This window comes from Rhinolophus sinicus, chromosome 7 (assembly GCF_057876585.1).
Source record: "Rhinolophus sinicus isolate RSI-liver-muscle chromosome 7, RSI-T2T, whole genome shotgun sequence".
In the NCBI taxonomy this organism is placed as follows: domain Eukaryota; kingdom Metazoa; phylum Chordata; class Mammalia; order Chiroptera; family Rhinolophidae; genus Rhinolophus; species Rhinolophus sinicus.
In genome coordinates this window covers 31,702,259-31,730,115 of record NC_142507.1, presented here as the reverse complement: position 1 = coordinate 31,730,115, position 27,857 = coordinate 31,702,259, and the positions used below count along the sequence as shown (strand labels likewise).

The 27,857-nt window shown below is 40.0% G+C and overlaps 1 protein-coding gene across 15 annotated transcripts in view; it reads left to right on the top strand.

Annotated features, from left to right (window-relative positions):
* Positions 1–27,857, top strand: part of CARMIL1 (capping protein regulator and myosin 1 linker 1) — a 352,154-nt gene that overhangs the window by 106,395 nt on the left and 217,902 nt on the right. For 14 of the 15 annotated variants that reach the window (XR_016021728.1, XM_088799443.1, XM_074319290.2 and 11 more), the window contains 2 exons: positions 7,768–7,818; positions 18,389–18,448. Coding sequence is in view for 14 of the 15 variants with exons in the window: in XM_088799443.1 (XP_088655569.1) it covers positions 7,768–7,818; positions 18,389–18,448 (111 nt within the window). In the remaining variant the exon portion in view is untranslated. The remainder of the gene's footprint in view (positions 1–7,767; positions 7,819–18,388; positions 18,449–27,857) is intronic. The other variant, XM_074319291.2, reaches the window with a different exon arrangement.

The following is a 27,857-nucleotide window of genomic DNA, read 5'->3' as shown; positions in this document are numbered from 1 at the left end:
GACGTAAAGTACAGCATAACAAATGTAGTCAATGATGTTGTAACAACTATAAATAGTGCCAGTTAAGTACTGAACTAGTCAGGAGGATCATTGCACAAAAAATGTAAATGTCTAAGCACTGCTATATACTTGAAGCTAATATAAAATAATATTGAATATCAACCATAACTGAAAAAATAATTTAAAAAATATATAGTAGGATAAGACAGGAGGCTGTATCATAAATGACTGTAATGCAAGGAATAAAGGGATAAGTGGACCAGAAAAGGTACGCCATCCCATGAGAGCTCAGAGAAAGGTACGTTATCTCGGGATTAGTACCACAAAGGTTTCGTGGGGTAGGAAGTATTTGTGTTGGATCTTGGCCAGGAATTGAAAGGATGCTGTAGGTGTCCAGCTGGCTGCCCAGGGGCTGAGGGAGAAGTTACAATCCGCCCACCAGAAAATACAGATCAAAGAGCTTAGTGGCAGTTTGGAGGTGGGGTAGGCGGGTGTTACTGAAGAACTCAGGAGAGATGAGTGTGAAATGGCTGCCATTTGGGGACTGCTCTGCTGACACTGGCAGGCTGGAGGTGAGGAAGAGGCAAAGCTTTGGCTTAGAATAAAGTTGGCAGCTTTGATGAATAAACTAAACTGGATGTAATAATGACAAAACTGGGAGTGTTTAGGGGATTCAAGTGTCTGAAGACTTTTATTTTTTTAATTGAAGTTGTTCTCTTTTTCTTTTCTTTTTTTTTTTTTTTTTTTAAGATTTTATTGGGGAAGGGGAACAGCACTTTTTTATTGGTGAACAGTGTGTACTTCCAAGACTTTTTTTCCAAGTCAAGTTGTTGTCCTTTCAGTCTTAGTTGTGGAGGGTGCTGTTCAGCTTCAAGTTGTTGTCCTTTCAGTCTTAGTTGTGGAGGGCGCAGCTCAGCTCCAGGTCCAGTTGCCGTTGCTAGTTGCAGGGGGCACAGCCCACCATCCCTTGCGGGAGTCGAACCGGCAACCTTGTGGTTCAGAGGACGCGCTCCAAACAACTCAGCCATCCGGGAGGCAGCTCAGCTCAAGGTGCCGTGTTCAATCTTAGTTGCAGGGGGCAGAGCCCACCATCCCTTGCGGGACTCGAGGAATTGAACTGACAATCTTGTGGTTGAGAGCCCACTGGCCCATGTGGGAATTGAACCGGCAGCCTTCGGAGTTAGGAGCATGGAGCTCTAACCGCCTGAGCCACCGGGCCGGCCCATGAAGACTTTTGATTAAATACAAGTGAGTAGATAAATCTGGAGATTTCTTCTAGAAGCAGAACTGGCCCCACAGAACAGGAGTGCAGGAGTAGGTGTGGGAAACAAAATGTTGCTATGTCATGGCAATCCTGGTTCTTCTATATAACTGTTACATAAATATGAAACAACAATAAAATGAATTCCAGCAGCCAGGGGGGAAAAAAAGGCATTGAAAGCCATAGGACATCTGAAATCATTTATTAGGTTGGTGCAAAACTAATTGCGGTTTAAGAGGTTAAAAATAATTGCAAAAACCGCAATTACTTTTGCACCAACCTTATGTTAGATTTTGCTTATTCTGCATCCATTACTAGAAATGACACTCCAAGCCTGTGGGAGCTACAGACAACTAGAGCTGGTACCCCATCTTTCTGTAATAAATTGGTGAGTGAAGAAGGTCTTTGAACACAGTAGGCAAAGGCAAGGCTGTCATTGCTTGGCACTTGTCCACCTTCCTCTGCTAAGCGATTTCTCATCATTTTGGCAGGTGAGTTGGGAAAGCCCTAGGAGAGTAGATCTGCTTGAAGTGGGTCAAGGTGAGCTGCAAACAACAGATTTTCAGGTACTTTCCGTTTAGGATATGACTATGAAATAGGAAGGATGTGACAGATATGTGGTAGGCAGCAGAAATAAACAGGTGTAATGACATTTTTATAATTCACAGGCTGTAGCAACTTTTTACCTTCTAAAATCCTGAGTTTTTACAGCTGGAAAGGGGGAGGTGAGGAAGGGCAGTAAACTTGTTGCATTCATTCATTCAGTAGATGTTTGAGCACCTGCTTTGTGCCAGGCACTGGGAAATACAGCTTTGAATAGGACAGGTATGGTCCCTGCTCCCAGGCACTTTATACTCCGGTGGGACTGGTAGATACAAATATATTATTCCACCAATAATGAATTATGGTAGGTATTACTAGGGAAATGTACAAATACTGTGAGAGCGTATGATAGGGGCCCTTCTTCCAGGAGTCCTTTAGGTTAGGACCTGAAGGATGACTGGGGCTGGGGAGAGGGAACCAGGTGAAGGTGAAGAAAGGGGAAGGAAGGGAGAGCATTTGAAGTAGAGGGTGGGGCAGGAGGCCTCCCCTTGGACCAACAGAATGCCAGTGTGGCTACAGTGGTGGGGGGTTGGGGAGGAAAGGGAGTGAAGTGAGGCTCAGGTGGGAAGCAGGGACCATTGTAGTCATGCAGAGCCGCTGAAACGCTCTGCATGACTAACGCTAAGCAGAGAAGAGCTATGACAAAGTTTGGGTTTGTAGAAGATCACTTCAACATCCTATAGGCAGTTGATTGGGTGAGACAAGAGTGGTTCTGGTAGGAGACTATTATTCAAGTGATACAGGAGCAAGATGAGAGTGGTTTGGAATAGAGCCATGGCCGTGGAGATGGAGAGAAGTGTGGACTTCAAGATGTTTAGACTGCATTGACCTTGGTGAATGACTGAGTTAGGGAGTGAAGGTGACAGTGCCTGGATTCCTGGTTCGAGAAACTGTGTTAATGGCCAGGCTCATTACCAAGTTCCAACTCTTGGAGGAGTAGCAGGTTCTGAAAGAAAGATCGCAAATTCAGCCAAGGAGATGCTGAATTTAAGGGTCAGAGAGACATCCAAACGGAGCTAGATAAATAGATCTGATGGTCAAAGAGAGGTGTGGGCTGTGTCTGAACTGGGGAGTCATCTGGGGTCGATCAGGGGAAAGAATGGGAGATGGCAGGGAGTGGGGATGGACGTACAACTAGGAATGACCAGAGGCAGTAGAAACATGTGGAAAAGAGAATTCCAAGCTGAAGGGCTGTGCCAGTGCTGAGGAGAGACCTAGTTAGGAAATGCTGAAAACTCAACACTGGGTTTAGCAACAAAGGGGTGACTGAGATCTCAGCAGGAGCCATTTCATTGGGGTTTTGGGGTCACAAGCCAGTTTTGTGCTAGATTGGAGGTTTTTCCTCTGGTGGGTGTAATGACAGGACGAGGAACACACAGGCTGAAGGTATTAACAATGGAGGAGCAATTTCCATGGGATGAAGACCAGCAAGGGCTGGTGGAGAGGGCAGAGGTAGAATGAATGGTCAATGACCCGGCAGGATAAGGGGCTCAGGAGAGTGGTGGAGGAACTGAGTAGGAGAACAAGATGCTAGTGCTTCTCTAACTGTAATGTGCATATGAGTCACCTAGATCTTATTAAGATCTTATTAAGATGCAGATTCTGATGGGCAGGTCTGGGGCCTTAGATTCTGCATTTCTAACACGTTCTCAAGTGGTGCCAGCCCCGCTGGCCCGATCATACATTGGGGAGAAATTAGAAGTAGAAATTCAGGGGGTGGGATGCCTGAACTATAACTCCTAGAGGTGATGCAGTTTTAAGCAATAGATAAGACAGACCGTAGTATGACAGAGTGGACCAGAAGGTCAAGGAATGAGGAGGTCACTTGATCACTGAGTCTCTCAGGATTCATGACAATGACGCTAATACGTACTGTTAGCAACACTGGTCTAAGCACCTTTGCATATACTGTGTTGTTTAACCCTCATGTCAACTCCCCAATGAGGTCTCTATTATGATCCTTTATTTTACAGATGGGAAAGTGAGGCACAGAGAAGCCTCTCCCCAGATCACCCATGCTGTGAGTGCTAGAGTGTGTTGAAACCAGGGTAGTATAACTCCAGACATTCTCAGAGCCCAATGCCCTTAGGTGAATGGATGTGTTACTGACCCCCTCATGACAGAAGCAGGGGTTGGGTATACAGATTTTGAGCCAGGTGTTAGCATCATCTAAAAAGAAAGATAAGAGTGTCTAAGAGAGTGCTAGGGCTTTTATACATTATCCAATTTCCTCCTTACAGTTGTCCTACAGAGGTTACACCATACCCATTTTACAGGTAAGAAAAATAAGATTCAGAGATGTTTCGTGTTTGTAATTGGTAAATGGGTACTTGGCAAGTGAATTAAAATCGGTCTGAGACCAAAGCCGATTCTTCCTCCATACCAGGTTTCACAACATCACCACACAGAGATGGAAATTCTCTTCTAATTATCAGATAGGCTGTAGTTACCACGGAAATAATCTCCTCTGCACAGACTCAAGCTACATCCTGGAGATGGTGTGTTGTGAGCAAAGCTGAGCCCATGAGACTGGTGTCTTGGCTTTGCTCTGTCTCTAGCCATTTGCACACATCTCTGTAGATCTCTGTTTTTATCCCTATAGATCAATTATGAGGACAATTATAATGGCTCCCTTTATATTAATGCCTGCTATATGCTTAGCACTTAATAGGTTACTGCTAATTCTTTTTTTTTTTAATTAAAGTTTATTGGGGTGACAATTGTTAGTAAAGTTACATAGATTTCAGGTGTATAATTCTGTAATACATCATCTATATATCGCATATGTGTTCACCACCCAGAGTCAGTTCTCCTTCCATCACCATATATTTGATCCCCTTTACCCTCCTCTACCCCGCCCCCCCACCTCCTTACCTCCTGGTAACCACTAAACTGTTGTGTGTGTCCATCAAATTTTATTTCTTCATTAGTTTGTCTTATTCTTTTTTTCAGTTTTATATCCCCCATATCAGTGAAATCATATGGTTCTTGACATTTTCTGTCTGATTTATTTCGCTTAGCATAATAACCTCAAGATCCATCCATGTTGTCACAAATGGTACTATTTTATATTTTCTCATGGCAGAATAGTATTCCATTGTGTATATATACCTCATTTTCTTTATCCAATCATGGAAACACTGGTTGTTTCCATGTCTTGGCCACCGTAAATAAAGCTGCAGTGAACATCGGAGCACATGTATCTTTACAAGATAAACGTTTTCAGATTTTTTGGGTAGATACCCAGGAGAGGGATTGCTGGGTCATATGGTAGTTCTTAATTTTTGAGGACCCTCCACACTGCCTTCCATAGCAGCTTCACCAATCTGCATTCCCACCAAAAGGGTATTAGGGTTCCTTTTTTTCCACATCCTTTTCTACACTTGTTACTGATAGGTTGGCCCGTAAAGGAATGTGTGCAGTCAGGCAAGTTAAGAAAGTTTAAGAAACTCTATTTTATTAAGAGAAAGTCTGTCAGGCTGAACAAAGATGGCTACAGCCCAGGCTGCACGTCTAAAGGACACTTGCAGGCCCAAGGGAGGGCGTGAGGAGGGTTTTTTAGGGGCTGTGCTGACAGGGTAGCATTGTTTGAACAGAAAATGCTGACTGCCTATAAGCCAGTACCTGTTTTGTGGCGTTTTCTGTTATCACAAGTTTGACTCTGTCTGCAGGTGCAGGCCAACAGACATTTTGTTGGTTTCTTGGAGACACGGCACTGTCTGTAAGTCAAGGTCTCTGAGACCTAACATTCAGAGACCTAACATTTACTCGACGTCTCTAACGTTCAGAGACCTAACAGTTATTTGTATTTTTGATGATAGCCATTCTAACTGGTGTGAGGTGATATCTCATTGTGGTTTTTATTTGCATTTCTCTGATGATTAGTGATGTTGAATATTTTTTCATATGTCTATTGGCCATTTGTATGTCGTCTTTGGAGAAATGTCTCTTTAGGTCGTCTGCCTGTTTTTTGTTGTTGAGTTGTATGGGTTTCTTATATATTTTGGATATTAGCCCCTTATCGGAGGCGCTGTTTGCACATATCTTCTCCCATTCAGTTGGTTGCCTCTTTATTTTGTCGATGGTTTATTTTGCTGTGCAGAAGCTAGTTTGATATAGTCCCATTTATTTTAGCTTTTACTTCCCTTGCCTTTGGAGTCAAATTCATAATATCCTCTTTGAACCCAAGGTCCATAAGTTTAGTACCTATGTTTTCTTCTATGCAGTTTATTGTGTCAGGTCTTATGGTTAAGTCTTTGATCCATTTTGAATTAATTTTGGTACACGGTGACAGATAGCAGTCTAGTTTAATTCTTTCGCATGTGGCTTTCTAGTTCTCCCAGCACCATTTATTGAAGAGGCTGTCTTTTCTCCATTGTATGTTTTTGGCTTCTTTGTCAAAAATTTATCAATCCATATTTATGTTGGTTCATTTCTGGGTTCTCAATTCTATTCCATTGGTCTTTGTATCTGTTTTTCTGACAATATTGTACATACTGTTTTGATTATTGTTGCCCTGGTCAGGAAGTGTGATACCTCCAGTATTGTTCTTTTTTGTTAGGATTGCTTTGGCTATTTGGGGTCTTATGTGGTTCCATACAAATGATGATTTTTTGTTCAATATCTTTAAAAAATGCCATTGGGATTTTGATAGGTATTGTATTAAATCTGTATATTGCTTTGGGTAATATGGCCATTTTAACTATGTTGATTCTTCCAATCCATAAGCATGGAATGTCTTCCCGTTTCTTTGTGTCTTCGTCAATTTCTTTCAAAAATGTCTTATAGTTTTCAGTGTGTAGGTCTTTCACATCCTTGGTTAAGTTTATTCTTAGGTATTTTATTCTTTTTGTTGCAATTGCAAAAGGAATTTTTTTATTATTATTTCTTTTTCTGAGATTTCATTGTTAGTATATAGGAATGCAATGTACTTTTGTATGTTGATTTTGTAGCCGGCAACTTTACTGTATTTGTTGATTGTTTCTAATAGCTTTTTGGTGGAGTCTTTAGGGTTTTCTGTATATAGCATCATGTCATCTGCAAAGAGTGACAATTTAACTTCTTTATTCCCAATTTGGATGCCTTTTATTTCTTTCTCTTGCCTGATTGTTCTGGCTAGGACATCCAATACTATGTTGAAAAGCACAGATGATAAGGGACTGTCATGTTCCTGAACATAGAGCAAAGGGCTTCAGTTTTTCACCATTAATTATGAGATTAGCTGAGGGTTTGTCATATATGGCCTTTATTATGTTGAGGTATTTTTCTTTTATACCCATTTGATTAAGTGTTTCAATCATAAATGGATATTGTATCTTGTTGTAGGGAAGATGTTGAAAAAAATTTGCCTTCATTGGTTGATGTGAGCTTTTGTCTATTAGCTTTGATCTGTTCCTGTATGTGAGGTGATTTCTGTGTTGTGATCAGAGGTTGAGTAAATTCCCCCGTTGGTCTCATTCTCCCAGGTAGGGGAGATATGAGATGATGTTGCTTTCTGGGTCTCATGCTCCTGAGCAGGGGAGACATGAGATGAGGTTTTTTGTTTGGTCTCATTCTCTCGAGTAGGTGAGCTATGAGATGATGTTTGTTGTTCTGTCTGTGTTGTGAGGTGATGGTTAGCTTAGAATTTAAAAAAATTCTTAATCAGGGCCACAGAGTGAAAGCAGACATGATCTTTAGAACATGATCATATCTGCAAATGGTCAAGAAATGTTCTTTACTCAAAAGGTGAATCCATATGAACATATGGCAGAGCCAGAGAGATAGACAGACAGATAGGCAGACCAGTAGGGACTGGTCCTATTTCTTATGATACCCAGCTTCCTTCATTCAAATCCTGTGGGTAATACCAGAGCCTACTAGGCCTACTTTGTGGTACTTACAATGCTTCTTCTGTCTTACAGGTGCTCACATCATGCCGAGCCTTCCTTCTTGCAGCACGAATCCCTACCAAGGTAAGTGTTGAGGTGATGAGGTTCCTCTTTCTCACACACACACACACACACACACACACACACACACACACACGCATGCACATACACTCCATTTCTCTTCCACACCAACACAACACATACTTGATGTGTCCTGCACGACAAGCGCTGTGGGAAGCAAGAAGCGTGGCGCAGGGTTAAGAAAGACAGGAGCTGGCCAGCCTGTGTGGCTCAGGCGGTTAGAGCTCCATGCTCCTAACTCCGAAGGCTGCCGGTTCGATTCCCACATGGGCCAGTGGGCTCAACCACAAGGTTGCTGGTTCGATGCCTCGACTCCCACAAGGGATGTGGGCAGCGCACCCTGCAACTAAAATTGAACACGGCACCTTGAGCTGAGCTGCCTCCTGGATGGCTCAGTTGGTTGGAGCGCGTCCTGTCAACCACAAGGTTGCCGGTTTCGACTCCTGCAAGGGATGGTGGGCTGCGCCCCCTGCAACTAGCAATGGCAACTGGACCTGGAGCTGAGCTGCACCCTCCACAACTAAGACTGAAAGGACAACTTGAAGCTGAACGGCACCCTCCACCACTAAGATTGAAAGGACAACAACTTGACTTGGGAAAAAAAAAAAAAAAGAAGAAAGACGAGCCAAGAATAGAGTGCAAGCGGGGCCAAAGGACTCAAGTCTCAAGGACTGAGTGCTGAATCGGGCCAAACGCATAGCTTTTATTAGTGGACATATGGGGAAGTAAAATTGTTTTTTCTATGATCTGTGATTTCTGTGCCTACTGGCTGTTTTCCCTAATTGTCCCCATTGTGCTGCAACACTTACTGTGCCTTCACATGCACACAATCCTGGGAGATGGAGTCATTATTTAGAAACCATCTGATAAGAGGGGGGATGACCGACATCATTCCATCGGGTCTCTGCTCTGCGGCCACACCCCCTTAAGGAAGCTTTACCTATATTATTCCATAGGGTTTCTGCTCTGCGGAGTCACTTCCTTTGGTGCTATAGGATCTGTGTGGGGGAACAACCGGTTTGGCAGCTGTAAGACAACACTTACTCCTCAATTATGTAGACTTATGATTTAGGCTCACATGCCCAGAGTTCTTGCAGCACACTCCCATTTTCCTTCCTTCTCCCTAGAAAGTACATAACTTTGTGATGACAGACATTTTTACTCTTTGCTCCCTCTCTTTGTGTACAAGCGTCCCAAGAGAAGTGATGAAGCATTCTGTGCTGCGTGCCTCTGATGCTTGTGGATTCCAATCATTTTTCTCTCTCACGTAGGGCATTGTGTATACTTTCTTTATGTCGAGTTCTTAATTCCTTTGGTCCAGTAGCAGCAGATTTTTCTAAGGCTTTGACATATGGGAAATAACCTTCACAACTCCAAGGAGTACATTACCAGTAACTTGGCCACCTCACCTGTTCCCCACACACTCTGGTGTTGCCTAGGAAATAACATGGTGCCACTTTGTTCTTTAAAAGATCTGTTTAACATTTTACATAAGATGTCCTTTATTATATGGTGCAAATTAGAATTTGAACTGATAGCTGATGAACTACGTCTAATGATTGATTCTTTTATTTCTTTTATGGTAACAAAAAGGTGTTGACCAATTTTATAGGATATGCACTGATTGGTAACAAGAAAGTGAGATTTTTTTTCTAAAAGGATGATGATAGCTGTATTTATTGAGTGCTGTTTTAATCAATAAGGTTTATTCCTTAAAGAAATGTTTGAAAACCATGATGTAGGCCCCATTATTACTCTCATCTTACAGATGAGAAAACTGAGGCACAGTAATCTGCCCAAAGTCAGACTTCCATGAGTAGGTGACAGATGCATGATTCTCAAAGAATGTGAGCAGGAGCTGCTTAACTACATTGTTATTACTAGAATTTAATTAGTTATCTACTAAGCATATTTTAAGTACATTATCTCACTCAATTTACATAGTAGCCCTGAAGGTGACCTATTGGAGAATAGCTCAAAGGATGCAAATTTGACTTGTATTCACCAGTAATGGATGCGTGAAAGAAAAGTTAAGCTCACTGTGTCCTACTCTTATCTCTTTTCCACTGAGCTGAACTGTCGCCCCTGTCCACAGACCCAGGAAAATGGGTAAGGTGTGGGAGATCTTTCAGCCTTACATACTGTGATACTTGGGCTGCAGTGTTACTTGCTCATTTTCTTAGTCCTTCCTAGCTTAAAATTCAACATTTGGCCACTGTTTTGTGACTACCTACTTATGTGCTGGGTGACACGGTGCTGTAGTGCAAAGGACTGTTTAGGACTTGTAATCTAAAGATTTGTAGAATTTTCACTGAACTTTATGAAGATACCTACCCATTGTTTGCTAGCTAAAGGCTTAGGCTACTTGCTGCCTTTTTTCTTTCTGATCATACGAATGCTAAATTTTGTCATTTTTCTGAGGGATGAGACAGCTGGTTCCAGGCCCTTTCGATAATGTAAAGTGAGTCTGAATGTTTACAGTGTATTATAAATGAAATCAATTTTTGTGTAAATGAGGTTGGGTTAAATTACCTATACATTAAAATACCTGAAGGAAGGATAGAGGAAGTGAATTAACCATTATCCCACTTGTGAAAAATAAATTGCAGAAGGAAATTCAAGGACTCAAGAAAATAGTCAAGTAGCCTCTTGATTAGAAGGCTCCTGGATACTGTGTTTATCCTAATAAAAATGTTATGATGCAGCAGTAGGCGTTATTTCCTCTTAGGAAGTCTCCTGCCTCCCTTTGCTGGCTGATCCTGGACTCTGCCCCCTCCCTGCTTTGCCCTGAATGAGGGTCCAGCTTCACCCATGATGTATCTAATGTTTTACATCAGCCTGGCTTGGGTAGTTTGGACATTGGTTCTGATTTCTGATATTGTTAGTATCACAAATTAAGAAAGGCAGATTTCCTTCCGAAGTGACCTCCATGCAGGTACCCACATACCACCCCCCTCCGAAAAGGTTGGCTTTCATGTGTTATAGTACATCTGGGCCAAGAAGCAAAACAAGTGTCAGTTACATTAATTTTCTGGGGAAATAATTGTATTCAGAACAGTCATGTACAGTAGGCACTCATTATGACATAGGTTTCTCCTCTTTTCTTTGGGGGCTGATGAAACACTTTGTCTTTTGTCTTTTTATTAAATGTACCAGCTATCTAGTCAAATGCCCCGAATAGAAATGCTCATCTCGGGGATGAATCCCAAAGCAGATGCCACTGCAGTCACACCCAGAGGAAGAAATAGAACTTTGGTGTCACCCCAGAAGGCCTCAGCTCTGCTTTGGGCAGGCGAGGGTGGGTAATTATCAGATCAGGGAAGGGTCAGCAGAGAAACTGGGTTTAAGGATCACCCCGAAAACTAGGGAGATAAGGGGGTCTTTCACTGGTAGGAGGTTTAGCAGGATGAAAGACCACAGGGCATCTGGGGACCTGGGATGTGGGACCTGGGATTGTGGAAGAGGCTGTGTGTGTGGGGGAAACAGGTTGGAAAGTTGGCAGGACTTGGGCCGGCTGAGGAGTTAAAGGAGGGACTATTGCCTATGGAATAGTGGTAGTCACTTAAAGATAGTCACTTAATCACATTCAAATTTGCTCTGGTTACCTGTGGGATGGGGACTGTTGCAAGCAGGAGGGGATGGGCTAAGTGAGAGAATGGAAGAGCTATTGATAGTTTGGGCTGATTCCTTCCTATTATCTAACCAATTGCTACTATCTATAGTTCTGTCTTAAAAATGTCCTGAGGTCTTCAAGCAGCCTGCCCATGTTTCAGCTTTCTAACTAGCCCCCCCTGCCTCCTCCTGCCCAGTGATAGTCTTTAAACTGTCTTTGGGTTGGGCTGGAGTGGGGAAGAGCCATTTGGGGGGATGTTTTATAGCAAAGGCCTATAAAAATCGTCATGGATAAGATTAGAGAGAATGATTTGAACCTTGCTATGATGCCTGTCAGCTGGTCTTAGAGCCTCTCCTCCTCACCATTAACAATATGATGACACCTGCTACATTTTCATAGCTGCTGGGTTGTAAGAGTGTTCTTACTTGTTGAGTTCTTCTCCCACCTAGCCAGCAGGCACAGGCTGGCACCACTTCTGAGTCTCAATCAAACTGGCTAATACCATGTGTCTTGCCCAGATGATTCCCTGAGACCCTGCCCCACCCAGCTTGCTCACTGGCTCCAGACCTCTTTCAGTGGCTGTTCCACATAAGCGCTGGGCCTCAGCCGCACTGTGGACTTTCCTAAAATCTCTCAAAGGTCCACAAACCCCAAACAAGCAGCAGCTGGCCTTGGTGTGCCTGGTAGCTATTGCTAAGTGGCCCCTAGCCTGGTACTAGTGGCAGCTGGCCTCAGATCCCAGCTTAGCCTCTCCTAGGCACCTCCAAGCCCAGCATAGTTGGCTACAAAGCACAGGTCACGATGTAGCTCCTACCATTTGGCCCCAGTCAGCAGCTGACCTGGGCCTGTACTAGAGCCCCTGCTAAGAAACCCTAGAACCAAAACACCTGGTAACCAGCTTCAGCCCACACCAGAGTACCACCCAATTGGCTCCACAAACAGCAGACCCAAAGAGTGGACTCAGCAAGGACCAGAGCCCTGCAAAGGTAAACCCCACTCTGTGGGGTCAGCCCCCACACAATAGCTCATGCAGTGTAGTCATGGCCAGTCCTCACATCCAGTCAACCTGAGGGTCAATCCCACCCACTGACATGCCAGCAGCAATCAAGACTCAACTATAACAGTACCACACACACAACCTACGCAAGGATACCTCTGGACCACCCAGCTCAGATGACCAGGGAGACTGCCTCTGGCCCCACAGGACACTTTCTACATAAAGCCACCCTGCCAAGACTGAAAGATGTAACAAATCAACCTAATATACAGAAACAAACACAGAAATGTAGCCAAAATGAGGAGACAAAGAAACTTTTCCCAAATGAAAGAACAACAAAATTCCAGAAAAACAAAAGAAATGGAGGCAAGCAATCTACCAGACACAGACTACAAAACACTGGTTGTAAGGAGGCTCAATGAAATTAGGGGAAGAATAGATGAAGTCAGTGAGAACTTACACAAAGACATACAAACCATAAAAAAGAACCCATTAGAAATGAAGAATGCAATAGCTAAAATGAAGAATATATTAGATGGAATCAGTAGCAGGTTAGATGAAACAGAGGATCATATCAGCAATTTGGGGGGGGGGGAGTAGAAAACACCCATTGAAACAACAAAAAGAAAAAAGAATTTTGAAAAATGAGTATATGAAGGTCTGACAGTCAAGTTTGCAAACTTGTTGCAATGATGTTGCTAATCTTTTTTGATAGCAGAGGGATTATTCATTATCAATTTGTACCAACTGGACAAACAGTTAACCAAGCTTACTATTTGGAAGTGCTGAAAAGGCTACGTAAAAAAGTTAGACGACCTGAACTTTTCACCAACAATTCATGGATTTTGCATCATGACAATGCATCAGCTCACATGGCATTGTCTTTGAGGGAGTGAACAAATAGCTGTATTGGAACACCCTTCCTACACACCTGATCTGGCCCCCAATGACTTCTTTCTTTACCTGAAGATAAAGGAAATATTGAAAGGAAGACATTTTGATGGCATTCAGGACATCAAGGGTAATACGATGACAGCTCTGATGGCCATTCCAGGAAAAGAGTTCCCAAATTGCTCTGAAGAGTGGAGTAGGTGCTAGTGTTGGCGCATAGTTTTCCAAGGGGAGTACTTTGAGGGTGACTGTAGTGATATTCAGCAAAGAGGTATGTAGCACTTTTTCTAGGATAAGTTCCTGAACTTAATTGTCAGACCTCATGGTTTAAGGGCCACTGGGACAATGTCAAGCATACCAACATTCACATCATAGGCGTACCAGAAGGAGAAGCGAGAGAACAAGGGATTGAAAACCTATTTCAAGAAATAATGATGGAAAACTTCCCTAACCTGGCAAAGGAAATAGACATACAAGGTCAGGAAGCACGGAGAGTCCCAAACAAAATGAACTGAAAGAGACCCACACCAAAACACATCACAATTAAAATGCCAAAGGTTAATGAGAGAGAATCTTAAAAGCAGCAAGGGAAAAGCCTTTAGTTACCTACAAGGGAGCTCTCATAAGACTGTCAGCTGATTTCTAAACAGAAACTTTGCAGGCCAGAAGGGATTGGCACAAAATATTTAAAGTGATGAAAAGCAAGGACCTACAACCAAGATTACTCAGCAAGGTGGTCATTTAGAATCAAAGGAGAGATAAAAAATTTCCCAGACAAGAAGAAGCTAAAGGAATTCATCACCACTAAACCAGTATTACAAAAAAATGTTAAAGGACTTCTTTAAAAATAGAAGAAGAAAAAAAGATAAAAAATGTGAATAATAAAATGGCAATAACTACATATCTATCAATCATTATTTTAAAAGTAAATGGATTAAATGCTCCAATCAAAAGACATATGGTGGATCAATGGATTGATGGATAAGAAAACAACGCCCATGCTGCCTACGTCAGATAAACAAACACACAGACTAAAAAGGTCCCGCTACCTGATATGAAACTATACTACAAGGCTAAAGTAACCAAAACAGCATGGTACTGGCACAAAAAAAAATATACATAGATCAATGGAACAGAATACTCATAGAGAACCCAGAAGTAAACCCAACATTATATGGCCAATTAATCTGTGACAAAGGAGGTAAGAGTATACAATGGGGTAAAGACAGCCTCTTCAATAAATAATGTTGGGAAAACTGGACAGATACATGCAAAGACATAAAACCACCACTTTCTTGCACCATATACAAGAATAAACTCAAAATGGATTAAAAACTTAAATGTAAGACCTGAAATCATAAAACTTCTAGAAGAAAACATAAGCAGTAAACTCTCTGACATTGCTCTTAGTAATATTTTTTTCCGTTCTTTCTCCTTGGGCAAGGTAAACAAAAGAAAAAATAAATAAATGGGAGTATTTCAAACTAAAAAGTTTTCACAGCAAAGAAAACCATCAACAAAATGGAAAGACAACCTACTGAATGGGAGAAGATATTTGCCAATGTTATATTCGATAAAGGGTTAATACCCAAAATAGATAAAGAACTCATACAATGTCACCCTCCCCCCAACACAAACAATCTTATTAAAAAAGGGGCAGAGGACCTCAATAGACATTTCTCCAAAGAGGACATACAGATGGCCAATAGGCATATGAAAAAATGCTCAAAATCACTATTTATTAAGGAAATGCAAATTAAAGCAACAATAAGATATCATCTCACACCTGTCATAATGGCTATCATCAATAAATTAAAAAGCAAGTATTGGTCAGGATGTGGAGAAAGGGAACCCTTGTACACTGTTGGTGGGATTGCAAATCTGTGCAACCACGGTGTTGAAATTCCTCAAAAAATTAAAAATAGAGCTATCATGACCCAGCAATCCCACTTCTGGGTATTTTTATCCAAAGCATGGACTTCTGTGGTCATTGCAGGTTTATTTACAATAGCCATGATATGGAATCAGCCCAAGAGCCCACTGATAGATGATTGGATAAAGAAGAGGTGGAATACAATTCCTTGGCCATTAAAGAAATGAAATCTTACTAATTGTAAAACATGGATGGATCTAGAGGGTATTATGGTATATGAAATATGAGGTATGATCAAACAATATGATAAATATTTAAATAAAAGGAAAACTTATTACAGTAAAAGACACATTGCCATTAATCCCCCTCAAATTAGTCCCCTTCACTTCGAACACAGTTATCCCATTATTCTTGCCACTTTCTGAAGCAGTTCTGGAAGTTTCAGGAGGGTCTTTAGTTGCGCTGTCATGGCTGCTTCAATGTCCTGAATCATTTTGATTTCGGGGAAGAGCCAGAAGTCTCATGGTGCCAGATCTGGTGAATAAGATAGATGAGAACACACCATAATGTTTTTATGTTTTTGACAGAAATTGCTGTACCAGAAGTAATGTGTGACACAGAGCATTATCATGATGGAGTATGAAACTGTTTGCCCATTTCATGTTAATGCGTTGTTCATGATCCATGATTTATGGCACACTTTAAGTGACACCTTCTCTCAACCATAACTCACACCCGACTGATTGCACTAAACAAGTTGAAACTTGTCACATACTAAGGTTTGATGCACCACTTCCCGTATTGAAAATCCCTGACTTTCCTTTGGATGGCACTCAGTATCAGCATTCACTTTATTTGTTGATCACACATCGCTTCTGGTACGGCAATTTTTGTCATATAAAAACATTATGGTATGTTCTCATCCACCTTATTAACTGGCACCATGAGTTTTCTGGCTCTTCCCCAAAGTCAAAATGACCATGAAAGGTAACTGTTTTGAATCGATTCAGGACATTGAGGCAGCCACGAAGCGCGATTAAAGATACGAAAAAGGATTCCCAGACCTGCTTCAGAAAGTGACAAGAATGATGGGATAATTGTGCTCGAACTGAGGGGGAGTGTTTTGAGGGGGATTAATGGCAATTTGTCTTTTACTGTAATGAATTTTTTAATTTAAATGTTCATCATATTGTTTGATCACACCTCATAAGTGAGACAGGGAAAGACAAATACCGTATGATCTCACTTATATGTGGAATCTAAAGAACAAAATAAATGAACAAACAAAACAGAGAGAGACTCAGAACAAACTGATGGTTGCTAGATGGGATGGGGGCTGAGGGGCTGGGTGAAAAAGGTGAAGGGATTGAGAAGAACAGATTGGTAGTTACAAAATAGTCATGGGATGTAAAGTACAGCATAGAGATTATAGTCAATAATATTGTAGTAACTGTATGGTGTCAGGACAGATACTAGACTTATTGGAGAATCACTTCATAAGTTATGTAAATGTCTAACCATTATGCTATACACCTGAAACTAATATCATACTGGATGTCAACTGTAATTGAAAAATAAAAAAAATTTAAAAAACAAGAATACATTTATTTAAAGATATTTCACATAACAATTCAATATGACTTCTAAATGAAACAGTGTCTATGAAAGACTAAATGTTGGTAAAAGTGAATTACTTAAAGTTACTGTCTTCTTAAGACTGTTAAATTGTTAAAGGTGAAGGGATGGGGAGCATAATAATTTAGAAAATGTCTACCCTCAAAGTGCTTGGCAAGTGTCTTCAAGTTCTCACTCCATGTTAAAGATGCTTGACTTGGAAGTTGGGTACTCTGCATTAAGGGTGTGGCTCACAGGAAATGCCACTAGAGGACCAGCCGGTGTACTTACCTCAAAGAAGCTCTGGCATTAAATCAAAGGCCAGTGCATAAAAATATGTTTATACGTTTTAAATTTAAATAAATGAAGATAGATATGTATACTTTTTAGAAAATACTTCCCTGCTCTAAGTGACTTTTCAAAACCCAACCAAGTATAGATCTTGATGATAAGTAAGAAGGTTTCTACTCTAATTGAATGTTCAGAATGAGCCTATAAGGCTGCATTTACCTCTTGGAGGACAAGATAAGTGTCTCATTGCTTTGTTCATTTCCAACGCTGGCACATAGGCCTTCCATAAATGTCTGCTGGTTGATGAGGTGAGTAATGAGATAATCTGCCTCCAGACCTCCTCACCATACTCAAGTTATGTAACAGGAGATTCAAGGGTTCTCTGTTCTAAGATTTACCCATCAATTGTGTAATGGTGTGACATACCCCAGGGAGCAGAACTAAAGGTTTGGGGGTTTGTTTCTGGATTGGTTCTTTTCTTACAACATTTTTACGTTTAAGGTGAGAAGGCAAACTAAACTGTTCCAACTCTGTCCTCCATTGTCTCTAGTCCTGTGCCCTGGGAACTGTTTGCTGTTTAGGATGAAAGACTGCAAAACTGGGAGAAAGATTAGTGGCTATTGTCCAGGAAAAAACAGGCAGAACATGCTAGAGACATTCTGAAGAAAAAGAAATGATGATTGTAGGAGAAGAGAGGAAGGGGCCTTCGTTATTGAAATAGAAAGGAAATGAATCATTTATCTACATGCAAAAAGACTTTTATTTAACTGTGTTTCATTTAAGTGTGGTTGAAACTTCCTAAATATTATTTCTGTAAATCCATTCAAAATATTAATTTTTATGAAAGATGGTAGAAGAAATGATAACTTCAATAAATAAAGTATAACTCAAAGAGATAAGGGTTTAGAAAGGAGGGAAAACCACCATTCACTTTATCCTGATGTGAATTTCTGAAGCAAAATTTAGAAATAAAAGAAAAAAGTATATTTATGACTTAACTTCATACATTCATTTCTCTGACTAACTACCAGAGTAAAAGTATAAAACTTTCCATTGGGTTTGTTCCTGGATGAAATTTAAAAACTCAAACATGCACCTTCCTTTCAACCATTTGGGATGTGAATAATACTTTTTCTGAAATATGATCAATGAATCTCCTAGCTTATTGAACAAATGGAGATATCAAACCACCTACATTTAGAAGTTGGTACCATTTCTAACTGTAGCATTTTTACTTTGAAAAATGTTTTAAAATCCTCATTACAGGTCTTGACTTCCCCTCCTTCATTTGCAGCTCGAGTTAACCTTCAGCTACCTGGAGATTCATGGTGTCACCTGTAGCAAGCCAGCTCAGGTGAGTGTGAACAACAGCAGCTTTGTTGTCATAACTGCAAGGTCCTCACCTCTCTTGAGTTTCTGAAACTGTGAAACATCTTCTGTTTCATTTCACTGTTGAATGTTTCTTGAGTTAATGTAGAAAAGCAAGATAATGGAAAATGGAAGTTTCTGAATGAGAGTCTGAATGGGGTTTGTGTCAGCAGGAGTCGGGAATTGGTTCTGATAAGGAAAACATTCTTCACAACTCAGTTTGAAAAGAACTAACTATCTCGTTAGAAGGCAATGTAAACGTGAGAATGTTGTTCCTTAGAGATTTTGTATAACTTTTAGCACTAAAATTTCATAGCTATTAGGCAGTATTATGTAAGGTCTTTCTGGGAATATAGTGATAAATTAATTTCTTGGTATTAATAAAATGTAGACTTTAAAAATCAGCTTTATAGAGTATAATATAGTAAACTGAAGTGTACAATTTGGTAAGTTTGACATATGTGTCCCTGTGAAACTATTACCACGATCAAGATACTGAACGTAACCATCACCCTCAAAGTTTCCTTGTAAACCTGTCAACACTCCCCACTGCCCTCCTCCTCAGCTGCACGTACCTGTTCTCTGCTGATACAAATTAGTTTGCATTTTTTAAAATTTTAAATGAATGGAATTATACACTATGTACTCTTTTTTTTTTTTTTAGGATTTTATTGGGGAAGGGGAACAGGACTTTATTGGGGAACAGTGTGTACTTCCAGGCCTTTTTTCCAAGTCAAGTTGTTGTTCTTTCAGTCTTAGTTGTGGAGGGCGCAGCTCAGCTCCAGGTCCAGTTGCCGTTGCTAGTTGGATGCAGGGGGCACAGCCCACCATCCCTTGCGGGAGTTGAACCGGCAACCTTGTGGTTGAGAGCCCACTGGCCCATGTGGGAATCGAACCGGCAGCCTTCGGAGTTAGGAGCATGGAGCTCTAACCACCTGAGCCACCGGGCCGGCCCACACTATGTACTCTTTATTGTCTGCCTTTTTTCAGTCAGTATAAATATTTTGAGATTGATTTATTTTGTTGCATGTCTCAATAGTTCATTCTTTTTTAATGCCTAGTAGTATTGTATTCCATTGTATTGCTATTTCACAGTTTGCTTATCCATTCACTTGCTGACGGACATTTGGGTTGTTTCCAGTTTTTGTCCGTGACAAGTTAAGCTGCCATGAACATTTATGTACAAGTCTTTGATTGGACATAGGCTTTCATTTCCTATGGGTAAATAGCTAGGAGTGGAATGACGTAATGGTATAGTTGGTATATATTTAATTTTTTATGAAATTGCCATACTGTTTTCCAAAGTGGTTGTGTCATTTTACATTGTCAACAGCAGTGTGTGAGGATTCCAGTTTCTCCATGCCCTCCCCAACACTGGCATGGTCAATCTGTTTAATTTTAGCCATTTTAATAAGTATGCATTGCTTTGTCATTGTGGTTTCAATTTGCAGTTCCCTAATGACTAAAGATATTGAGCATCTTTTTATTTGCCATCAGATATCTTTGGTCAAGTGTCAAATCTTGCACCATTTTTTAAATTGAGTTGTTTTCTTAAAAATTTAATAGTTCTTTATATATTATTCTGAATACATGTCCTTTATTAGAAATATGATTTATACATATTTCCTCTCAGTCTGTAGCTTATCCTTTCATTTTCTTTATAGTGCTTTTCAGAGAGTAGAAGTTTTAAATTTTGATGAAGTCCAATTTATCAACATTTTCTTTTATGCATCATGCTTTTTTGGTGTCAGATTGAATAAATCTTTGCTTGATGCAAGGTCACAAAATGTTTTATATATTCTAGAGGTTTTATGGCTTTAGGTTACGCATTTAGGTCTATGATCCATTTTGAGGTAATTTATGTATATAAAGCAAACAATGTATGGATTAGTGTTCTGTTCTGTTCTTTTCCTTTTCTTTTTTTTGTGTGCATGGTATAGTATATCCACATGTTCTAGTGCCATTTGTGTGAAAGAATATTGATTCCCCACTGAACTGGCTTTCAGTTTTGTTGAAGATCGATTGTTCATGTAAATGTCAGTTTATTTCTGGACTCTGAATCCTGTCCCTTCGGTATTTATGTATCTTTATGCCACTACCACACGGCCTTGATTACTGTAGCTTCACAGTAAGACTTGAAATCAGGCAGCATTAATCTTTCAAAGTTGTTTTAGTGATTCTAGATCCTCTAGATTCTAGATTCCATATGAATGTTAGACTTGGTTGATATTGAATCTATGAATTAATTTGGGGACATCTTAACATATGGAGTCTCTGACCCAAGAAAATGGCATATTTCTCCATTGATTTAGTTCTCTAATTTCTCTCAGTTGTATTTTGTGGTAGCTTTCAGTGTACAGGTTTTACACATCTTTTGTCAGATTTATTCCTAAGTATTTCATATTTTTGATGCCATTATAAATGGTATTGTTTTACAATTTCAACATTCTATTTCTTGCTGGTATATAGAAATATAATTGATTTTTGCATCTTGCTCTCGTATCCTGTTACCTTTCTATATTCACCTATTAGTTCTGGTAGCTTTTAAAAATAGATTGCATCATTTTCTAGACAGATAACTGTGTCTTGTAAATAAAGACAGTTTTACTTATTCTTTTTCGAATATTGATGCCGTTTATTTCTTTTTCTTGCTGTATTGCTGTTGGGAGAAATTCCTTGTGTGTCTCGTGGGCTCTCACATGTCTTACTGGGTATGAATTCATTCTGTGACTGTGCTTTACCCAGGTTGGTTCTCAGGGTTATGCATGCAGTAAGCAGCCTTGGGGGATGAAGGAATGTTTCCCTCTGAATGAAGAGCAGGCTTGCTTATGTACCACGAAAACAGGAGATTCCCCAAGATCCAGGGTTCCTTTCCTGTAAGCAGCCCACTGTGTGTGCAGGCATTTGTCTGAGCCCTCCATGTCACCCTGTGGGACTTTGGGGGTCAGGGAGAATCTGTGCAAACTTGGTGTCCTTTACTGTGCCATGAATAACAAAGTGCTTTATCTCTGACCCTGGAGTCTCCTAGCTCCTGCCAACATTCATAAAACAGCAACAGACTAACTTATTGGTCTGTCACTGGTAGGGTAACATGAAATCAGTCCTGCACAACTGCACTGGCTAATGCCTCCATTACAGTGCTAAACAGAAGTGGTGAGAATAGACATCCTTGTTTTATTCCAGTCTTCGAGGGAAAACATTCATTTTTTTCCATTAAGTGTGATTGTAGATGTAGGTTTTTCATAGATGCCTTTAATCTAGTTAGGAAGTTCTATTCCTAGTTTGCAGAGAGTTTTTATCAGAAACTAGTGTTGGATTTTGTCAAATGTTTTTTTTTTTCTATCTGTTGAGATTACTGTGTGTGTTTTCTTTTTAAATTGTTAATATGGTGACTTATATTGATTGATTTTCCAATAGTAAATCAACTTTCATTGTGAGATTAATTCCATTTGGTCATAATGTATTATCCTTTTTATATATTTTCAGATTCCATTTGTTAAAATTTTGTGAAGAATCTTTGCATCTATGTTAATGAGTCATTGCCTGTAGTCTTCTATTTTATAAATGTTTTTGTTTGCTTTCCATATTAGAGTAATTATGGACTCATATGGTGGGTTGGGAAGTAGTCCTTCATCTTCAATTTTTAAAGAAATGTTTATAATTCTTTAAATATTTGGTTTAATTTACCAGTGAAAACATCTGTGCCTGGAGTTTTCTCTTTGGGAAGATTTTTAACTACAAATTTTGTTTTTTAAATAGATATAGACACATTCATATGTTTCTTATTGAGTGAGCTTTGGTAGTTTGTGTCTTTTAAGAAATTTGTCCATTTCGCTGAGAGAGCCAAGATGGTGGAGTAGTAAACACTGTGCTTGCCTCATCCCATGAACACATCAAAATTACAACTAAATTATAGAACAATCAACCTAGAGAACCATCTGAAGTGTAGCAGAGCATAAGTGTTATAACTAAGGCTATAAAGAAGGCACGTCAAGACTGGTAGGACGGGCAGAGATGTGAAATGGGCTGGTCCCACACCCACGTGTGGCAGTTGAAAATAAGGAGAGATATCTTGGCCACAGAGGTTCCTCACAGAGGAGCGAGTGACGCCAGCCCCACATCAGGCTCCCCAGCCCAGAGTACTGGTACTAGGAAGAGGAGCCCCCACAGTATCTGGCTGTGAAAAACAGTATGGATTCTGACTGTGGGAAGGAAGGCTGTAGGATACCCACGCATACTCTTAAAGGGCCCGTACAGGCACTCTCCCTGGGCTCCAGCAGAGGGATGGTGACTTGGGGGCGTTGGAGACATATGGGTAGAGGCTGAGCTGTGAAACTTCAGGGCGAGGACAGGAGGGACATTGCCATTTTCCCTGTATGGGGTGGTCCTCCTGTACAGCTGGCAGGTAGGCACCATCTTTCTGGTATTGTGCCCTCCCCCACGCCCATGGCCAAATCTGAATCTGGATTGGTTTGGTGATCTCTGCTTGCTCCACCGTGGTGACTCATTGAGACCCTGCCATACCCAACTCCTTAACGCAGGAGGCTTTATCAGTGACTGAACCTTACAGGATCTGGCAAGTGGCAGCAGGCTTCGGAATGTCCTGGCTTTTTGCAGAACTACCCCAGATGCAGTACTAGTGGCAGCTGTCCTCAGATCATAGCATGGCCTCTCCCATGCACTTCCAGGTACAGCACAGGCAGCAACCAACTGGATTGCTTTGTAGCTCCTACCAAGCTAGTCATAGGCAGGGGCTGCCCTGGGGCTGCACCATAGTCTCTCCAAAGAGGCCCCATAACCAACATACTTGTAGATTGGCTTCAGACCACAGCAGAGCACCTCCCAATTAGCTCCACAAGTGGAATACCCAAAGGGATGTCAATAGGCATCAGAGCCCTCTGGGGCAAATCCCACCCTGTGGGGTTAAGCCCCCCACACAGTAGCCAGTAAGCTGTAAATGTGGCCAAACCCCACAGCCGGTCTGCCTAAGGATCAGTCCCACCCACTGATGTACCAATAGCAATCAAGGCTCAACTATAACAGGAGGGCACACACAACCCACACAAGGGACAATCCTGGAACACCTGGGTCAGGTCATGAGGGAGACTGTGCAACTGGGCCCCCACAGGACACCTACAAATAAGGCCACCTGATGAAGACTGGGAGACATAGCAGATAATACATAGAAACAAACACAGAGAGGCAGTCAAAATGAGGAAACAAAGAAATACATCCCAAGTGAAAGAACATGAGAAAATTCCAGAAAAAGAATTAAAACTAAACAAAACAACCTACCAGGTATAGAGTTCAAAACAATGGTTGTAAGGATGCTCAAGGAACTTATAAGAACTTCAACAAAGAGATAGCAATTATTTATATATATATATATATATATATATATATATATATATATATATATATATATCCCACATATATATGTGTGTGTGTGTGTGTGTGTGTATATATATATAAAAGAACACAGAAACCATTAAAAAAAAAAAAAAGAACCGGTCAGAGGTGAAGAATACAATAATTGAAATGAAGATTGCACTAGAAGGAATCACCAGCAGACTAGATGAACCAGAGGATCAAATCAGCGCTTTGGAAGACAAGGTAGCAGAAAACACCCAGTTGGAACAGAAGAAAAGAAAAAAGAATCCAAAAATAGAGGATAGTGTAAGAGACCAGTGGGACAATGTCAAGTGTAACAACATTCGCATCATAGGGGTACAAGAAGGAGAAGAGAGAAAGCAAGAATTTAGAACCTATTTGAAGAAATAATGACTGAAAACTTTCCTAAACTGGTAAAAGAAATAGATATACAAGTCCAGGAAGTTCAGAGAGCCCCAAACAAGATGAACCCAAACAGGCCCACACCAAGACACATCACAATTAAAATGGCAAAGGTTAAAGACAAAGAGAGAATTCTAAAAACAGCAAAAGACAATTATTTACTTCTAAAGGAGCTCCCATAAGACTGTCATCTGATTGCTCAATAGAACTTTGCAGGCTAGAAGGGATTGGCACAAAATGTACAAAGTAATGAAAATCAAGGACCTATAACCAAGATTACCCAGCAAGGCTATCATTTAGAATGGAAGGACAGATAAAGAACTTCCTAGACAAGAAAAAGCTAAAGGAGTTCATCACCACCAAACCAGAATGTTAGAGGGACTTCTTGAAGATGGAAAGAAAAAAAAAAAAAAAGCACATAAAAAATATGAATAATAAAATGGTAATAACTACATACCTATCAACAAGTATTTTCAATATAAATGGATTAAATGCTCCTATCAAAGACATAGGGTGGCTGAATGGATAAGAAAACAAAACCTCTACATATTCTGCGTACAAGAGACTTCAGATAGAAAGTCACACACAGACTGAAAGTAAAGGGATGGAAAAAGTTATATCATGAAAATGGAAATGAAAAAGCAAAAAAAAAAAAAAAAAAAAGTGGGGAAATGATACTTATACCAGGCACAATAGACTTTAAAACAAAGGGTATAACGAGACAAAAAAAGGACCCAGTAATCCCACTTCTGGGTATTTATCCAAAGAACCCCAAAATGCTACTTCAAGGGGACATATGCATTCATATGTTACTTGCAGCATTGTTTACAATGGCCAAGATATGGAGGCAGCCTGGATGTCTATTGATGGATGAATGGATAAAGAGTAGGTGGTACATTCGAAGAGGTCGGACAATGAAGTTCATGAACTCATCCTAGGAAAAATGCTACATAACTCATTGCTGAATATCAGTACAGTCACCTTCAAAGTACTCCCTTTGGGAAGCTATCCACCGATGCCAGCACCTAGTCCACACTTCAAAGCAATTTTGGAGCTCTTTTTTCTGGAATGGCCATCAGAACTATTGTCGTATTACCCTTGATGTCCTGAATGTCATCAAAATGTCTTCCTTTCAATATTTTCTTTATCTTTGGGTAAAGAAAGAAGTCATTGGGGGCCAGATCACATGAATAGGGAGGGTGTTCTAATACAGCTATTTGTTTACTGGCTAATGATTCCCTCATAGACAGTGCTGTGGGAACTGGTGCATTGTCGTGATGCAAGAGCCATGAATTGTTGGCGAAAACTTCACGTTGTCTAACTTTTTCACACAGCCTTTTCAGCACTTCCAAATAGTAAGCTTGGTTAACTGTTTGCCCAGTTGATACAAATTGATAATGAATAATCCCTCTGATGTCAAAAAGGTTAGCAAGATTGTTGGAACAAGTCAGACCTCATATATACAATGGAATATTGCGTAGCCAGGAAGAGAAAAGGTTCTTGCCATCTGCAGTGACATGGATGGACCTGGAGGGTATTGTGCTGAGTGGAGTATGTCAGACAGAGAAAGACAGATGCAATGTGATTTCGCTTATATGTGAAATCTAAAGAACAAAATAAATAAACAAAACAGAAACAAACTCAAAAATACAGAGAAAATTTTGATGGTTGCCAGATGGGAGGGGAGTTGAGAGGGTGGGTGAAGAAGTAGAAGGGATTAAGAAGTAGAAATTGGTTGTTACAAAGTAGTGCTGGGGATGAAGGGTATAGCAGAAGGACTATAGTAAAAAATACTGTGATAACTATGTGTGGTGTTAGATGGGTGCTAGATTCATCAGGGTGATAGATGGGAAGAGGTTTGTGGGGGCAGGGTGAAAAAAGTGAAGGGATTAAGAAGTACAAATTGGTAGTCACAAAATAGTCCTGGGGATGTAAAGTAAAGCATAGGGGATATAATGAATAATGTGGTAATAACTATGTATAGTTCCAGGTGAGTACTAGATTAGACAGGGGGATCATTTCTTAAATTATACAAATGTCTAACCACTATGCTGTACACCTGAAATTAATATAAAATTATTTTCAAAATGTCAAAAAAATAAAATCTTTAAAAAAATGATATTTGTCCATTTCATCTCCATTGTGAATCTATTTATAGTATCCATTTGTTATTCTTAAAATATCTGTAGGGTATCATTCCTGATATTCATAATTTGGTTTCTCTTTTTATTTTTTTTTCCATATCAGTCAGTTTAGAGGTTTGTCAATTTTATTGATCTTCTCAAATAATTTGCATTTTGGTTTCATTTATTTTCTCTGTTGATTCCATTGATTCTTTCTCTGATCTTTATTACATTCTTCTACTTTTTGTTTTGGTTTTCAAAACCATAAAGAAAATATGCATGTGTGTGTGTGCAGATGTGTGTGCTTGCATGTGTGTGTAGTTTGTTGGTAATGGTCCTGAAAGAAATTATCAAAGTTCTCATTTTATGTTGATTAAGATCACATACAAATCCTTGGAACTTTTCCATAGTTCATCTTAGAGCAATGTTTTATCCTATGTGTTTATCATTCTCCACAAACTGGAGTTTGGAAAAATGGTAGCTTCCTATGTTTGCCCATTTGGATAAACCTATTGGCTTGTAAGTAGGGCATCATCACTCATGAATAGTGACATAACCAGGGGCTTCTTGATTTTCTTAAATAAAAAATGTTTATGTTTATGATTTGGGGGTTGGGATGCAAGAAGAAAGGCACTATTAAAATGTTAATACCAAAGTTATGTTCAAAATATACTATAACTTTGGTATTTAATTATGAGATAGGATGTCGATACATCACTAATTTTCCCATGTCGTTGCTGGGGCTGGTTTTATCCCACTTTGTAGTCGTGTCCCTTCCATACATCTGACATTCAGAGGAACTGGGTATAAAACAGTCAACTTTAGTCCCCTAGAGCTGTTCTGTCACTATATGTACCAAAAGAATAGCTCTATAATGAGACTTCAGTTTAACTTTGTCCCATGGTGTGGACCTTGGAGATGAAATTATAGTGAAACAATGGTTCTGCTTCCACAAACAGGCTAGCAGTTCAGATACTGGCACTACCAGTTACTTAATCACATTCCAAACTTTTTTATTTATTTATTTATTTATTTATTTATTTATTTATTTATTTATTTATTTTATTTATTTATTTATTTATTTATTTTTTTTTTTAATTAAATTTATTGGGGTGACAATTGTTAGTAAAATTACATAGATTTCAGGTGTACAATTCTGTATTACATCATCTATAAATCCCATTGTGTGTTCATCACCCACAGTCAGTTCTTCCATTACCATATATTCGATCCCCCTTACCCTCATCTCCCACCCCCCACCCCCCGCCCCCCTTACCCTCTGGCAACCACTAAACTATTGTCTGTGTCTATGAGTTGCTGTTTCTCATTTGTTTGTCTTGTTCTTTTGTTGTTTTTGGTTTATATACCACATATCAGTGAAATCACATGGTTCTCTGCTTTTTCTGTCTGACTTGTTTCGCTCAGCATTACTCTCTCAAGATCCATCCATGTTGTCACAAATGTTCCTATATCATCTTT